Source organism: Meriones unguiculatus, chromosome 4, assembly GCF_030254825.1.
Source record: "Meriones unguiculatus strain TT.TT164.6M chromosome 4, Bangor_MerUng_6.1, whole genome shotgun sequence".
Lineage (NCBI taxonomy): Eukaryota > Metazoa > Chordata > Mammalia > Rodentia > Muridae > Meriones > Meriones unguiculatus.
The window spans coordinates 122,104,896-122,122,570 of record NC_083352.1 but is presented as its reverse complement, the minus strand read 5'-3'; the positions used below and the strand labels follow the sequence as shown (position 1 = coordinate 122,122,570).

At 39.9% G+C, this 17,675-nt stretch overlaps 1 protein-coding gene across 3 annotated transcripts in view; it reads right to left on the bottom strand.

The window, feature by feature from the left end:
- Positions 1-17,675, bottom strand: part of Ndrg3 (NDRG family member 3) — a 65,140-nt gene that overhangs the window by 32,936 nt on the left and 14,529 nt on the right. For 2 of the 3 annotated variants that reach the window (XM_060382940.1, XM_060382942.1), the window contains exons 2-3: positions 12,032-12,133; positions 1,838-1,873 (exon numbers count right to left, since the gene is read on the bottom strand). In XM_060382940.1, coding sequence (XP_060238923.1) covers positions 1,838-1,873; positions 12,032-12,088 — 93 coding nt within the window. In that variant the 5' untranslated portion in view covers positions 12,089-12,133. Of the gene's footprint in view, positions 1-1,837; positions 1,874-12,031; positions 12,134-15,017; positions 15,037-17,675 lie in introns of those variants that run through there. The other variant, XM_060382941.1, reaches the window with a different exon arrangement.

Sequence of the window (17,675 nt, the reverse complement as noted above, 5' to 3'; positions counted from 1 at the left end):
ACACACACACACACGCGCACACATACACACACACACACACACAGTGAGAAAGAGAGAAAGAAAGGGAGGAAGGGAGAGAGGACGACAGAGGCAGAAGAAATAGATGGTTTAAATTTCCTAACTTTTTGGTACCTGATGAAAGCAAATGCTTTCAGGTAGGAGTGCACAAATACTATTTCTAAAGTGCCTTACACCGAGTCCTCCTGTCACTCTATCTCAGTGATCTCCTTCTAGGCAAATTATGTTGAAAGCAATCAACTCCAACTCATTCAACTTGGACTCAAACCATAACTAAAGTCAGATTAAATTAAAAACAGCTAAACACAGCCTTGACTGCCCCATTGTCACAAAGTATCAAAAGTTCTCAAGACTTTTAAAATCTGAGTAACTGACTCCAAAGCACAGGGGGCGATTCTGCCACTGACATAAAAAACCAGCTGGGAGTGGGCTCAAGGACAATGCTACCAGTCTCCTTGCACAGTGAGCCACATCTAACCCAAAGACAATGCTACCAGTCTGCCCTTGCACAGTAAGCCACAATTAACCTGCCCCATAACCTCAGCTCTAAGGACAAGTGAATTTCTTAAATGTTAGTTCTGGACTAATCCAGAAAAAAAAAAAAAAAAAGTAATGGATTTAGAAGGAGCAGCTTTTTTAGTCCTAATCACGCAATATCTTCACCCAGAAAAAAGAAACAATAAAAACCTTATAATATTGCTTTGCTTCTCTAAAACATACATTTCAGAAATCATATCTAATAGATAATCTATCATAGGGGACCAATAATTACGATAGAACTGGTTTGCCAATACAAACAGTATTTTTTAAAAATTCTCAATACAAGAATTGCATAGACTGTTTTTTCCTTTCGGTGCTAATGCTATAAAGACTATACTTAACATAAGTACATACTGGAAATAATTCTTTGCTGTGGATATGCAGGATGGTCGGATACTGGAAACAAGGACTACAGTTTGAAGTGCTATCCTTTCCTGCCAGTAGTACCCTTTGAATCGACTTCATGTCATAGCGATGGCACAAATCCCAGAATGGGAAAGTCAGGCTGCGTGGGCTCATAAGGTTCCTTATATATCTCTGTGTGTTCCTTTCTTGAATTTTTTTTCAGGACTAGTTAACAGATAAGTAGGTGGGTAGAGAACTGCTGGCTCACTTTACTGATTTTTCTAATTGGCAATAGATTATGAAGAACATTTCCATGTAGGAAAACTGAGCCAGGATAAAGTTTGCATTTCTAAACGTAAGGCCAAGAAAAATCTTCATCTTGTATTAATAATAATTTGGTTTAGGAAACAGTTTTGCTAGTAAGATGTCTCTTCTCTAAACTGCCCATCATCTATTTTACTGCAGTCTGGTGACAACCTCCCATTTTCCACTTGTGACAAATAAGGACTCTGATGTCATCTGAGAAAAGGAGATCTCAATCACAAAGACACAGCTCAACCAAGTAACCTAAAGTCCTTAGACTGATTCCTAGAAGACACTTCGTGAATATGATAGCAAATCACTTTAAATAGCTTGATCCAGTGACTAAAAGAACACTAAGAAGTCATGATTAGCTATGAGGAGCACACTTCCAGCTGGGTGTGGTAGTTCATGCCTGTAAATCCAGAATTTGGGAAGCTGAAGCATAGAGGCATTGTCATGATTTTAAGGCTAGCCTGGGCTACAGCCCCTGCTTCAACAAAACAAAACAAAACAATACACAACAATCAATCAACAGCAATACAAGATCCACTCCTCTAAGACCAGCAGCACAAGGACAGAGGCACTGTAGGGATCCAGTACAGAGCCTTTCTGGTGCTCAGACAGTCCTTACCTGACAGTCAAAGTCCTGGAAGTTTCGTGTGCCATTCTGTCAATAGAAGGCAGAAAACACAGTCAGTTTCTCCAAATGTATAATAACTTTAGTTCACAGTAAAAGCAGTGCAGCCTTCTGCTTCTCACAAACTAAAATCGTTCTCGCTAAAAGGTTTGGAGAGAGGGTAGATGTCTGATATGTTACTGCAGCCTACATTTTCAGACATGAGATTAATACGAAGATAAAGCCTCGCTAGCCAGCAAATCTTGTGCCATATCTCCTGTGGAAAGAAAGCAGTAAGGATGTGCAGAAAAAGGGTGAAAGTCTAAAGCTCATCCTTAACACTGGGAAGTACGTGAAAGGAAAGATATTGGAGGTTACCCTGAGAGTGATAGAGAAGAGAAAAGGGTTTCCAGATCTATAAATTAAAGAAACAATTAGGAAGAAGACAAAGCCAGTAAATGAAAACTTCAAATATAACTTTTGTTGGATTTCTTCTTTAAGAAAAGCAATGCTGGGAGCCGGGTGGGTGGTACACGCCTTTAATCCCAGCACTTGGGAGGCAGAGGCAGGCGGATCTCTGAGTTTGAGGCCAGCCTGGTCAACATAGTGAGTTCCAGGACAGCCAGGGCTACACAGAGAAACCCTGTCTTGAAAAACCAAGAGCTCACACTGCTCTTGCAGAGGACACGAGTTCATTTCTGGCACTCATGTGGGGCAGCTCATAACTACCTGCTCCAGGGAATCCTGAACCTCTGGCCCCTGCAGTCACCCCATGCATGTGCTCATGTTCACACACACATGAATACAAATAAAATCAGTGAATCATAAAAAAGAAAAAAGATGTTAGGGGGTGCAGAGATGCTTGAGCAGTTAAAAGCACATGCTTCCTTGCAGAGGATCCAGGTTAGGTGGCTCACAACCACCTGTAACTCCAGTTCTGAGTGATCTGAGGATGTCTTCTAGCCTCTGTGCGCACGACGCATATATAGACAGGCACACACACACAAACATAAATAAAAATCAATGACTGTTTTTTCTAAAAAGTTATGGAAGGAAAGAAAATCCAAACAGTTCTTCATAGGCTAGCATAATAATTATATCCCACAAAATAGCCAGTAAGAAAAAAGAGGGAAAAAAAATCACCGTGTCATTTAAGAAGTACAACATATCTGAAAGCTCCAAATGAAATTCACCAAGCTTCTAAAGGAGGGATTATATGATAGTAATGCTTAAGGGAGTCAATGGAGTGATTCAGAGGTACTTGTACAGTGTTTAAGATGCCAGAGTTGAAAGGGTACAACATAGGAGTAGAAAAAGGGTAACAAGTGATGTATTTGGGAAAAAAGAGAAAACTCTTGCGACTTGATTTTTCATGAAGTAAAAGCCCTTCCCTGAAAAGCTCTCTTATTATTTAGACTGTTATATAATAGCCCATGTTCTCATCTTCCTAAGAGCCTCCAGAAGGCATGTAGCTGCTAATAAGTGCCTTTCTCAACACTGTGCCTCTAGATACCTGATTGTTCAAGAAGACTGTCTTAAAAATAGTTTTTCCCTGAGACAGAGCTGTAGCTTGGCAGGAGAGCACTAGTCTTACTATGTTCAAGGCCCTGGGTTTGATTTCCAACATTAAAAAAAAAAAGAAAGAAAGAAAGAAAAAGAAAACACCATTCTTCCTGATCCTGCCACTTACCCAGCTGTCAAGATAAAACAGAGGTTGAGGCAGAGCTCTATGAGTACACACACCAGAAGAAACAAACTATCCTGCCCAGGAGGGGACTAGTAGAACCAGCTGGACTGATGTGGAGCAGTGGTACCCAATATGGCAGCCAGTAGTTACATGAACAATCTAAGTTGTGCATGTATGTGTACAATTGTTTTTACATTGTTTTTAATTTTGTTTTGTGAGACAGGTTCTCACTATGTAGCCTAGGCTTACCTTGAACTCATAATCCTCTTTCCTGCTGAGTGCTGAGATTATAGGCATATGAAGTACATCTTGCTATTGGGTTTTAAATGATTACAGAAACTTCTGTATGACATTGATGATCCTCTGAAGGACTAAAGTTCTAGATAAGCAGCTTTGGGTTTTCTAAAATGTACACAATAAAGTCACAACAGGTCAACCATCAGGAAACTTCAGGTGCCACTAATGATAAACAAACAAACAGAGAAGGCTGGTCTGAGCACCATTCTTGACTAAAATTGAATAAATAATTTTAAAATCTGATACAGTTACAGGATGGGAAGACAGCTATGACAACCATGCAGATAAAGGATAGCACATTTCAGAAAAGGCTACTATAAGCAAAAAACAAAACAAAACAAAAAACCCATCATATTGCTGAATGCCTCCTACTAGCCCCAAGGGATATAGATAATACTTCTCCAGAGAAGCCATTGCACTTAATTTCTGGAAAAGACTATGAAAGACCAAAGGAAGGATCCTTCCACAGGTTAAAGTAGATGGTTTCAGTAAGATATAAATGAGCAGCAGTTGAGTTCCTTGATTTATACAATAAGCAAGCTAATTTTAAAACATGAAGCCAGGTCCAAGCTTATAATCCCAGCCCTTAGAGGCTGAGGCAGGTCTGTCGAGAGCTCAAGACCACGTCGGGCTACATGGCGAGTTCCAACCTAGTCTGGCTAGACTATGAGGCCATGTCTCAAAAAACAAAGCAAAGATCAGAAGGAAAATACCAAAACATTAGCTGCCATCTAGTTCTGCATAGAGGTTAATTCTCTTAATGCTTTTCTACAATAAGCATGTGTTTCCCTTTTGTAATTTACCAAACAAAAAAAGCACAGATTTAAAGACATCTCATATTAGGGTTTCAGTCTTACAGTGTTCCTGGAGGTTCCTTTAGGGATTATTTAGAAAGACTAAAGAAAATCCCTCTAATCTGATTGGACTCTTCGGGAGCAGCTGTCACTGGGTGTATATGTTCAGCTTCCTTGTGATCATGTGATAGCAATCACAAGGCATTTTGTAATGTATGAGCCTCTGAGATGAGCATAATAGAGATGTTAAAAGTAGAAACAAGCAATTTCTTCCAGAAGTGCCAGCTATCTTCTTTGTTGTGGAGTTGTCAAAAATCTTAATCAAATGATTAGACTCCCAGGGAAAAATGAAAAAAAAATTTTTTTCTTTTATCTAATTGTATGTGTGTGTATGAAAGAGAGAGAGAGAACATCTTTATGCAGTTCTCTGAGTTTTATATGTGGCTCAATAGAAGGGTGTTTGCATAAGATATTCAAAACCCTGTGTTCCCCCTCAGCACCACAAAAAGAAGAAAAAATTAAACAATAAGCAAACAAGTAAAGAAAAAGATAACTTCAAAGCAAATAATTCCCCCAACTGAGTAAGAAAAAAGCAACTAAGAACCAGTCAAAGAAAGAAGAGGGGTATGAAATACAAATAACTAAAAAACTTGGAAGGAAGAAACAATAATTACTAGAGAGAAGAGAAATTTTTCCTCTCAATACAATGTCACATCAAGAAATGTAAAAAGTAGGTTGGCGGAGTTGGCTACAAACACTGGCTGCTCTTCCAGAGTACCTGAGTATGGTTCCCAGCATCCACATGGTGGCTCACAACCATTGTAACTGACACTCCCATCTGTCTTCTGCCAGCTCCAAGCAATGAGCGCATGCATGCACGTGTGCACACACACACACACACACACACACACACAGGCAGGCAAAACAAGTATAATAAGTTCTGAAGCATAGTATAAAGTTATGGCCACAATGTAAAAGAAAAAAAAAGAGAGAGAGAGATAATAAGACCTTAAAAGCAACACTCTAAAGTGACTTGGGGAATCTGTCTGTTCTGTGACTTCGCAGCAGGAAGGTGCTCTAAATCTGACTCACAATCTATTCTTGGTCCTGACACTGAACAAGTGCAAAACTGTCATCTTGAAGAGGTTATGAACACCTCAAAAGAGACACAGGATTTGAGGCAGACACGAATACCAAAGAGGGAAGCAACTAAAGTTGGGATAGTAAGTTGTTACAACAATAAGAGTTTTAAAAATAAATTTATCTCAAAAATAAAATGACATAAAAAATTGACTGCCAAGTGAGGTAGCACACCTGTAATCCAACCTTATATGAGTCACTGCAGCAGGATGACTACGAATTCCAAGCCAGCCTAGAAACTTAGCAAAATTCTTTCTCAAGATAAAAATTTTCTAAAGGGGAGCATGCCTGGATAGCATGCCAAAAGCCCTAGGTTCCATCCTTAAGACTGGGACCAAAAATATAACAAAGAACCTTCCAGAGAAAAGAAAAACATGCCATGTCTCTTAAAAAAAATCCTTCCCAACAGAAATTAAAATGAAAATAGGAGAGTGATCAAGTAGATGGGTTAAATAAGTTTAAAAAATACCCCATTTGTTGGGGCTGGAGAGATGGCTCAGAGGTTAAAAGCACTGGCTGCTCCCAGCAACCCATGGTGGCTCACAACCATCTATAATGAAATCTGTTGCCCTCTTCTGGCATGCAGGTGTACTTGCAAAACACAACATTGTATACATAATAAATAAATCTTAAAAAAAAATACCCCGTCTGTCTTTAATAATTAAGACAATTAGCATAAATTATTAATTAGTGTTTTTTAAAGCTTTGACAGAAAAACTTGCTTTAGCCTTCTCAGCAACTATTTTCTGAGACTTCTGCTTCTGTTCTCCTGGAGCTTACAAATATGCTGCTCTTAGGGCCTGGAGAGATGGTACAGCAGTTAAGAATGCTTGATGAGGCTCTTCTAGAGATCACAGGTTCAATTTCTAACACCCACATGACAGCTCACAAGCATCTCTAACTATGATTCTGGGGAGATCCAATGTCATCTGCTGGTCTCTGTAGACATCAGGCACATAAGTGGTACACAGACATACATACAGATACAACAGCCATATTAATTAAAAAAATATTTTAAGTTGATCCCAGAGTTTTTTCTCTTACAATTCTTACACCATCCCCTTCCCCTTTACTTACATGCCCAGTCCTTAGTAGAAAAACAAACCTTACACTACCGTATAGGTTATTTCATAATTTTTTGTAATAACTAAAACAAAGCGAAAAACTTGTTTCCATTTATCCCCTTGGTTATTTATTCCCCTTCCTGATATATCTTCAATTCTTCAGAAGACAATGGTGGCTTCCTTTTTTTTTTTTTCCATACTTGGTTTTTGGCTTTTACTAGGTGCTGCAGTATCTAAAGCAATAGTAGGCACATTTGCCTACATAAAAGACAGGGAGAATGAAGCATGGTTGGCTCTCCTGCTTGGTATGACATCTGCTGTGTGAGGTAGTTGAACGCCTAACAAGCACCAACAGCAGATGGTAAGAAGAGCGCCAGACCCCCAGAGCAAGATCAAAGCTAAAAGTTAAAGGTGCTAGTCTAGGCTCTAACACTTTAATAGACACTGGCTTTGAACAAGATATGAACCTCATCTCTAAAACATTTGATATTTGGACAAGAGGCTAGAATAATAATATAATATTTGGTTTGCTTGCTTGTTTGTTTTATTTTTTGATGAGACAGGATTTCTCTACATGGCCCCTGCTGTCCTGAAACTAAGTATGTAGACCAGGCTGGCCTTGAACTCACAGCTATATGACTCCTTCTGCCTTCGGAGTGCTCGGATTAAAGGTGTGTGCCACCATAGCCAGCTAGAGAAAAATATAATATTTGTAAAAATACTCTGAAAATGGCTAAACATTTTTTTTTAAAACAGAGTCTTATTATGTAGCCCTGTCTAGCCTGGAACTCACTATGCAACCCAGGCCAGCCTTAGACTCTTAACTTTCTTGCCTCTGCCCTCCAGGTGCTAGGATTTCAGGAGTATGCTTCTAGGCCTGGCTTTCCTTTTTCTTTTAGGGGACTTGGTGTTTTCTTATCTCGGCTTTTTAAGCACTGGTATTCTAGTTCTGTAGTACCACGCTTACAGTGTTACTTGAGAAAACACAAAACAGAACACCTATCGATCTATACATTCTGTACTGTGGTTGCTTCTTTTGTTCACTGCAGCCAAAATGAGCAGATTCACCCACTCTCAACACGTCTGAGCTATAGACAAAATTACAGTTATACTAAAATAAAACAGGAAGAGTACCAACAAGTGATGAGACAGTTACCATGAGCTTCTCTTAAACTATATGGAAAATGCTTCTTATGGTCAGCCCAGGACATGTTTCTTCGTAATAGGGTTGGTCTACATTTCCTTTAGCTCCCTGAAACCTCGGAAGGGTTTGGCAATGTCTTAGGCTAAGAGCAAATTATGAAGAGAAAGACGGAGTAAAATAATATGTATCTCTAGGGTGCTCCTTTTTAAAGAGTCAAAAAAAGTCACACTGGCAAAGTCTACATGGTCACAACAGTGAGCAGAACATTTTAAACCTGGAAAGACTTGGGTTTCAGTTCCAGATTTACCATTTATTGACTGGGCAAGCTGGCCTATCAATCAGTTATTTTTATCTGCTAAGTGAAGATTAATACTACTACAAAGAGATAATCTGAGCACTAAGAGAGAATGTATGTAAAGCTTTTGGCACATAAAAAGTACTTAGTAAATGAATAATATCAGGATAGCCCACACCCCACAAAAAAGGAAGAAAGGAAGGAAAAAGAGGGAGAGAGGAAAGGAAGGAGAGAAGAAAGACAAACCAACAAAAGCTTGTGAATGCATCTACTCTTTCAAATCCAGAGGCATTTTTTTCAATACCAGTGAATGTCACCTATGGACTTTGCACCCAAGAGGATATTTAGCAATATCTAGAGATCTTCTTACTTGTTACTGCTAGGGGAGGGTTAGTAGCATCTAGTGGATACAGGCTGAAGTGCTGCTAAACATTTTACAATGCATACAACAGTGTCCCAAACAATATCCAGTATAAAACAACACCAGTGCCAATATGAAGAAATCCTTCAAGCATTATTTGGAACTCAATCTAGAGAGCCACTCCCTTTCTTTGCTTTAGTTTACTCAGCAGTATAGAAATGCCTTTATCTGTCCTCTCTAAAGCCGTTTACAGCATCAAATGAAACCATGGGTGGGTGCGAGGCACTTTGCCTCATCATTTTCTCTTATAACATATACAAAAGCACCAACTTTTTACTGAGCTAAGCTGACAGTTTTCAAATTCTAGGAATCCCTGTGGTTAGTGAAGGTGGGAGGGCTACAGAGGCAGAATTCTTTGGAAATGCCATTGTTCAAAGGAGACTTTTGTGTACTCTGTCCTAACATGGGACTTGCATGAATAGTAAACGGGACAGGGACATGTCTCAGGGAGAAAGAAGTAAGATGGAATGTGAGAAGTGGATGGGAACAGAAGAAGCATAGCAAAGAGGAACTGACATATGTTAGGGACTGAGCCTTTGCTTGGTGTCAGTATATTTGAGCTATAAACCATAGATGGGAAGACTTACAACAACAGGAAGTTAGTTCCTCACAGTTCTGGAAGCTGCAAAGTTTAAGGTTGAGGTTTCAATTTCTTAGGAAAGCTGTTCTCATATGGTAACAGGGAGAGGCCATCTATCAGATAGGGTTTATCTTTCTGACCTTATTGAACTTTAATCATTTCTATAAAGGTCTGTCTTAGTTTTGTACTGTTGCTATAATTAAAAATCCTGACAAAAGGAACTAAGGAGAGAAATGTTTTATTTTACCTAACAAACCAGGTTATAATCCATTAAAGCTGAGTAGTCAAGGTGGCAGGAACCTGAAGCAGCTAGTCACAGCCACAGGCAAGAGCTGAGAGAATGAATACACATGTGCTTGCCAGTACTCAGTTCACTTTCTCCTTTTTATATAGTACAGGACCCAAACCCAGAGAATGATGCCTGCTTCTTCTAGGCTGTCTTCCCACACTGTTTAGTATAATCAAAACAAACCCACACAGTCATGTCAAAGACGATCTCAATCTAGATAATCAGTCCCTCTTCCCAGGGAATTCTAGATCATATCAAGTTAACAATTAAAACTAACATCAGAAAGCCTGCTTTCCAGTTATATATGGTGATGGCTAAAGTTTTTATGTGTAAAATTGGGGGGAACACAATTCACTCTATAACATCAAGGTACATATCAGACTAAGCTGAAGCATCCCTGTAGCCTCAGAGAGGGCCAGACACTAGTCCAGGGTTTTCTTTTCTTTTTGCAAATTATGTGTGTGTGTGCCTTTGTGGGGGTATGTGCACAGGTACATAGGTGTCCATGGAGGCCAGAAGAGGACACAAGATCTCCTGGAGCCTGAGTTAAGTCAGTTATGAGCTGCGCAACCTGGATGCTGGGAACCCAACTCAAATCCTCTGTAAGAGAAATACACCCTCTTTGCTGTTGAGACATCTCTCCAGCCCCAATTCAGTGCATTTCTATAGGCTCAACCATTGCTCCTTTCCTTCTCCAGCTGCCTTTTTTATGATATACGCAGGCAACTAACTTCTGTATTTATATGCCTCCTCAACTATCATATGGCTATTCAGGGCCAGGGAAGGGCCAACGCCCTTATTTGTGTCTCAGTCCTCAATTATCTGAAGTCAATCAGGTCATGTGTTTCTACCACTGGACAATCAAAATCAACTATGGTCCAGTCTCAATCTTGGAAGTTTTAAAAAAATGATGAACAAGCAAGACATGACACAACATGAGAATCCAGAGTACAAGGCCAGTCTGAATTACAAAGTGAGACCCTCTCTCAAAACAGTAACAAAGACGATGGCAGTAAGTTGCTTTAATGGCTGAGCACTTGACAATCATAATTCCTTGGTTCAATCCTCAGTACAAACAAAGTAACTATACTATAGCCCAGACTAGTCCAGTAAGGTATCAGTCTTAATCTCCATAGGTAGTTCTAACAATAAGTAAAGCTGAGACCTACTCAGCAGTCTTTACCCCTTAGACTTGTCTGCGATCTGCATTTTTAAACAATCCCTTGCCTGACTGTGATGATTAACAAGACTGAGGATAGGTTACTTCCTTACTGAAGCTAAACTATCTGCTTGCTCCTGCCCTGAGAATATTCATTTCTGTGGCCAGACACCAGTTTTACAGTTGTAAATTTTAGTTACTTCCTCTTCTTCATGGCACATCATTTTAGGTGCAGTCCTTCATATACATAGAAATGTTACATGCCAATGGATAGAGATTTCTGGAAAGATTGTGAGGCAGTCAGCAGAAGTCAAGAGGGTATTTAAAAAGTACAGACTGCCAAAGGAGAGAACATAAAATCTAGGAAAAAGTAACAGAGAGAAAAAGGGGTGAGGATGGGGTTGGCAGGATGCAATATAATTTAGTAAAACTATAAGTCAACAGAGCTAGATGTTATAAAAGGCCTTGATTTGAACAGAAAAAGATAATTATCATCAACATCTTTTGGTGCTCTCACCCCTTCTCACCCACCCACCTTATCCACACACCCAATTCTTTCCTCACACCAAGCTATCAAGTATTTAACAGAAGACTAGGACAATAAACCAAAAGAACAGTGTAGGAAAGAGTTTCAGATGTATACACCTCACATCACGCCTTGTATTTGCTGAGTCCTGGTGGCTGTCAACTATGCCACTCGTCATGAAATTCTCTAGCACTAAGATAAAAATGAGGTACACTCTGCTGGGTGTGGGAGTGCACATCTTTAATTCCAGTTCTAGGGAGGCAGAGGTAAGTGGATTTCTTGAGTTGGAGGTCAGTCTACAGAGTGGGCTCCAGGACAGCCAGGGCTACATAGAGAAACTTTGTCTCAAAAACCAACACCCCACCACCAAAAAATGAGACATAATACTGGCATCTATCCCTGATGAAAATGGTTATATTGACCAAAAGGTCATATTGTAGATTCAACAAACTTTTGAGAAAGCACTGTAGCCTGTATACATCACTAGCCATGCATGTTAAAATCTCCTTATAGAAACTAAAACTCAAAACATTTTGTTTCTAAATCAAATACTATCTTCACACTTTCTATATAAGTTGGTCATATTCTTTTTTTTTTCTTTCAGATCTCTATAAAGTAGAAAAACTTCAAAATATGACTGAATTTGCCTATGAAAAAGAAAAGGCAAGGGAGACATCAAAAAGTAGGTTAAGAAATGAGCTTTTTACAGTATTCCCACAACTAAAAATCAAGCTGAATATTTTACTTAGTATTTTGATGATATAAACATAAAACCACCTGTACATATTTTAACTAAAACAAAATGGTCTTTACCTTATCATTTAGAAGTGGTTTGATCTCTGTGAGTTGAACATCCTGAAGTTCATCCATGAGGAGGGCTCAGAGTGAGTAAGTATCAAGAATAAACCAGTAACTCTGAAACAGAAGACGAGGAAGAGAAAACAGATACTTAAGCTAGTGTTGGAACATAACATCATCCATTCAGATATTCTGTGTATATTTGCTCTGTGTATATCGTGTACTGCAGAGAGTACAGCAGACACAGACTGGAGGCAGACAGACTCTCAAATGGTTATTCTTCCCCTCTGATAGTCATACCTTTTCACAGCTTCCCACCCCACCTCCAAGAGTATGGGCAGGATCTGTGTCTTGCTTTTGACTAACAGAATGAGGGAAATGAGACAGAATGTACACCAGTGCTTTTTTGTGTGGTTACATTACAAAATACTTTAACATCTATCTTACTGAAGGACATTCTGCCCTGCTAGCTTTGTTGAGCCGGCTGGCATGCTATAAGCAGGCCAGGTGGCAGGGAACTAAGGGCAGCTTCCCTTAAAACAGCAAGGGAAAAACTACAGAGAGAAACTGAGACCCTCAGTTCAATAATATCTACAAGAAACCGAATACTGCCAACAACCACATGACCCTGAAAACAGATTCTTCCCCAACAGAGACTCAGCTGAGAGGTATACCTAACTGACACCTCATTTGCAGCCTTAGCGGGGACCCATTTAACACTGAGATAATAAAGGTATATTGTTCTAGGTTACTATGTCTGTGGTGATATTTTAACAAAGAAACAACAAATACAATAACCTTTGCATTCATGTGGTATACATCTTGGTTCCTAAAGGTGGTAAGAGAACAATGTCCTCAGAACTATGCTTCTGGAGGCAACAATGTGGAGAGGGGGTTAGGAAGGCAACAACTGAATGTTAATGATGTAGAATAAGACCCTGGGTTAATAATGGCAACGACAGTGAAAATGAATCAACAACTCGACTGAGGAATCTCAGTGTGGATAGGAGGATAGTAGCTGACCTCTGAGATGGCCTCTATGAGTCCCATTATCCTTGATTCTTGATATTCACACATATAATCTCCCACCCAAATAAATCAGGAATGACCTACATTTCTAATAGAACACAAGAGAAGTGATAAAATCTGACTTTTAAGAGTTCCATTAATGGACATTATAGTTTCTGTGATGTTGAATTTCTATCACTAAGGGAGAAAACTAGTATATTGTGAAGGCACACACAGACATCTGGAGATCTGTACAGAGAGACCAACATATCAGTACTAACCCGTTAGCCATGTGAGTGATCTTGCAAATGAATCCTAAAGCCCTGTCCAGAGTTTAGATGTCTAAGCCACAGAAACACCTGACTGCAAACACAAGACACTGGCCAGAACCACTCTGCGAAGCTTGTTTCTGTGTTTGTGACCCACAGAAACTATAAAGATAATGATTTTGTCTTGAAGCACGATGTTCTATAGCAATAGGCAGCCAGTAGAGAGGGACCACACTGTGGAGTTCAAAGAAAGGAAGGTGGCTGAGGTAGAAAAAGTAACTAACCAGAAAGCGTTCATTCATCCCACCATTCAGCCATGAATAGATTATAAACACAGGATACTGCAGGCACATGATTCTCACTCTGACTTCCGAGCTCCACACTCTCTCCCTTCTGTCTTGTCCCTGGACCCATCAAGTCAGGAAAAAGTGCTAACTCAATGAGTTTGGAATGTAGCCATTCAACACCACTCACTGGTGACCTACTGTGCAAAGCACTAGGAAAGATTAGAGAGTGTCCCTGCCTCCTAGGAACATACAAAACAGCAGAGATGACAATGGTCTATAAAATTATAAATAAAAATAAGAGACAAGAATTCCAAGTAGAAACAATTGCTTCTACTTGGTGAGAATTAAGAAAGCCTTCAGAAGAGAGTGGTGTGCTGTGATGCCTGACAGATGATGAGATCACATCCTGATGAGATCCACTGTGAACAGAAATGATTTACTACTTCCATCCTGTTAACACCATGGCTTACAGTGTAGTGCACTGCAGTGTATCTGCTGCCATCCATGCTCAAGGCTGTCAGATGCTGTGGTTTGCTCCCTCTGTCTAGCATGACAAGAGGCACTGTGCTACACATCACTAGTCCAAGAAACAGAAACTCAATGCTCAGAAGGTATAGCTAATTTTCTAGAATGCATGTGGCTCTGAGTTCAATCTCCAGCTCTGAAAAAAAAAATGCCTGAGATTTACTTATTCATTTTGTGTTTATTAATCATACAATAAACTGGGGCTACTTTTCATTTGGACTTCATATGATCATTTAGACCACGTGAAATAACAGAATAGTTAGAATAGTTCTATCATAACAGGATAGAATAGTTCTATCATCTAAGGATAACCATTTACCACCACTAGCAAGGCAGAGGCAGGAAGGTAGAAAGTTTGATGCTATCCTAGGCTATTCAAGAACTTGTCTCAAAACATGAATTTTAGTTTGTCCCCATGATGTTCTTTTCTCCCATGTAAAATGGTGATATCCTGACATTGTGTTTTCCATGCCGCCTGGTTTATTTTCTAGTTCAATTCACTCATAAGAAACTTCATTGTGGGTGTGTGGACCTGACAGGGAACCCCAGGTCCAAAGTCAAGACATCCACTTACTGCTCCTCTCCATTTTTTGTTTCTTTTCTAAGCCAGGGTTCATATAGCCCAGGCTAGCCTCAAACCTGATATATATATATATATATATATATATATATATATCTGAGACTGTCCTTGAACTACTGATCTTCCTGCTTCTAAGTGGTGGGACTGTAGGCATGTGTCACCACGTCTGACCATCTCCTGCTTCTACAATAAAAGAAAATGAGATGACTGTGCCAGTATACACTTAGATGCAAACTCAAGAATACTGTTTCCCAAGTTGGGCAGATTAAGGAAGGAGTGCTGGGGCTGCTCCAGGGTTATTTAGAAACTGGCCAGAAGACAGGAGCATTTACCTTCCACATATGAAGGGACCCAGTGAATTCTTTTTTTCTTAGTTCCTGCCATCTTGAGCCTTTGCCAGTGAACAGTTTTATAATATCTATAAGAGAAGTGAGATCACATGGTGGAAAACTCCATCTCTAGATCCCTCAGCTGGACAAACTGCCTCCCTCCTGGGTATGTGGCCTGCAGTTCCGGAATCTGCTGCCAGGTCCCATCCTGGCACAAAGAGGTACTGATATTTTCAAAAGGCTGGTTAAGGTTTCATAAGCTACAGTAGACAACAAATGTGTGCCCTCTTTCCTTGAGAGGAAGTATGAGGAGTGATAAACACAGTCACTCTTCAACTGAAGAAAAAGAAAAGGGCAAAAGTGGGCACCAATTCCATGCCAGGAATTCTCTCACATCAATCTCCCAGAAAGATCTCTTCATTTACTTTATAAATGAGAAACTTAGGCTTGGACCAGTTTTCTGAAATTCTACATGTAAGAGATAAGGAAACGACATTTTTTTTTTCTTTCTCCACTATACCATAATGTCTGTACCAGGCCACATAGACTGTGTTATGGAAACCTGGATCAGTTCCTTCCTCCCCACCCACACAGTGGCACCCTAAGAGATAAATTTGATGGAAGCCTAAAGCAATCCTATACATACCAACAATGACTCAGATCCTTTGGAAATGGAAGTTTGAGTCATCACTCCAGGATAAGACCTCATTCTTTCAGTAGCTAATTAAGGGCAAGGAGAATATGAAATAAGTAAAGAAGAGGAGAATGAACTTCCAGATATTGCTTGGTAGCCAGTTTTTAAAACAGGGCTACTTCTCACTTGTTAAAATAGTGTGCTTCAAAATGTAATGTACACTCTGTTGGCGCTTTTATCAGTTTTGAGGGATAACAGCTGAGCATGATCTGTTGCTAGGGACTAGAGATCATCTGAGATGACTGCGTGAGCTGAAGGAGGGGTTGCTGACAGCATCTTTAATGGAGATAGTGAGATAGAACAGAGACTCTTTATTATTTTCATTCTGCCATCTTCCAAAAAGAAAATATATTCAAGTGTTCTTTATATAAGAAACTATATGGATCTTAACAAAGACTCAACAGGCCAGATCGACTAGAGGAGAATATACCAAAAACGACAGTCTGTAGGAACCTGGCTGGAAGGTAATAGTTCGTCAAGCAGCTGGAATTACAAATGTAAAGGATATGGGCTGGAGAGATGGCTCAGAGGTTAAGAGTACTGCTTGCTCTTCCAGAGGTCCTGAGTTCAATTCCCAGCAACCACATGGTGGCTAATGACCATCTATAATGAGATCTGGCACCCTCTTCTGCTGTTCAGGTGTACATTCAGACAGAACATTGTATACATAATAAAATAAGTAAATCTTAAAAAAAAAAAAAACAAATGTAAAGGATAAAGGAGGGACGTTCAGTGCTAGACCCAGCACACACAGGGTCTGAGCCTCAGAATCACTGAAGATTAAACATAAAGGGAAAGTAAAAGTTGATTTAAAAAAATAGCACAAGGTCAGAGAAGAAACAGGTTTTTGTCAAAGTTTCTGGTTAAGAGAGATAAAAGAATAATGACCCAAAATGAATGGAGATGGAGGAACTGAAAAAGAATGAAAATTTTCAATTAAAGCCAAAAATCAGAGAGACCTCAGTTCAAGTAAAAGCAATTTTAGTGAGATGAACCTACAGGTCATCACCAAACTACAGACCCTGAGTCCTTCAGAAGGACAATTGAGTGATGGAAAGTAGAACTATTAGGTTCAGAGGCACTGGAGGAAAAGCTGAAACAGTGTCAAAGAATTCAAGGGAAAAGAGGTTTACAGAGTAGAAGAAAACTGTCATGATAAAAAGGGAGGGGGCTGAGAACTGAAAAGTCCTTTATCTTCTCGCAAGAAACATTAAAAATATCAAAACCTAGGAAGGCCCACAGTCTTAATGCTGCCAGGTCTGTGGTGATGTCCATGGCCCATGTTGCCACCAAAGGCCAGGTGGATGCCTGTGGTCTATGCTGTAGCCTGGAGGCATGTTGATGTCTGTGATCCCAGCTGCAGTTGAGGGCCTTGTCTGGGTCTATGGCCCTCCTGCAACTGGGAGTCTATTCATGGTCTGTGGTGATGCCAGAAATCATGTGGAAGCCCATGATCCATGCTCTCATGGACCGCAAAGAGCAAATAATCTACTTTGGCAGTGATATTGATAACTGCAGATGCACAGCTGAGAAAGAGGGACATAGAAGACTTCTGTGACTCCATCCCCCCTTCCCTAACAGCCTACACAGGAAGCCATTGAAGAGAACTCTTAAAAACTGCGATAGGATGCTTAAGTATCACTTTCCACTATTGATGGCTTCCAGCAGGGGTATGGGAAAGGAAGAACTCAGCTCTATTTAAGGGGCAGGCCACTGAGCATTTGACCAAATAACAAATATTGACCAATAACAAAAATTGGACTTTTTATTTTTATTTTATTTTTTGCTGCTGCAGGAGTTCACAAAGATGAAAGGTGGTGGACAGGGACAGGGAAGAGCTGGGAAGCAAATATGATGGGGTGTATGATGTGAAACCCTCAAAGAACCAATAAAAATATTATGTTGGGAAAAACTACAGAGTCAGGTATACTGTGAGCTCAAGATCAGCAGAGACTACATAAGGATGC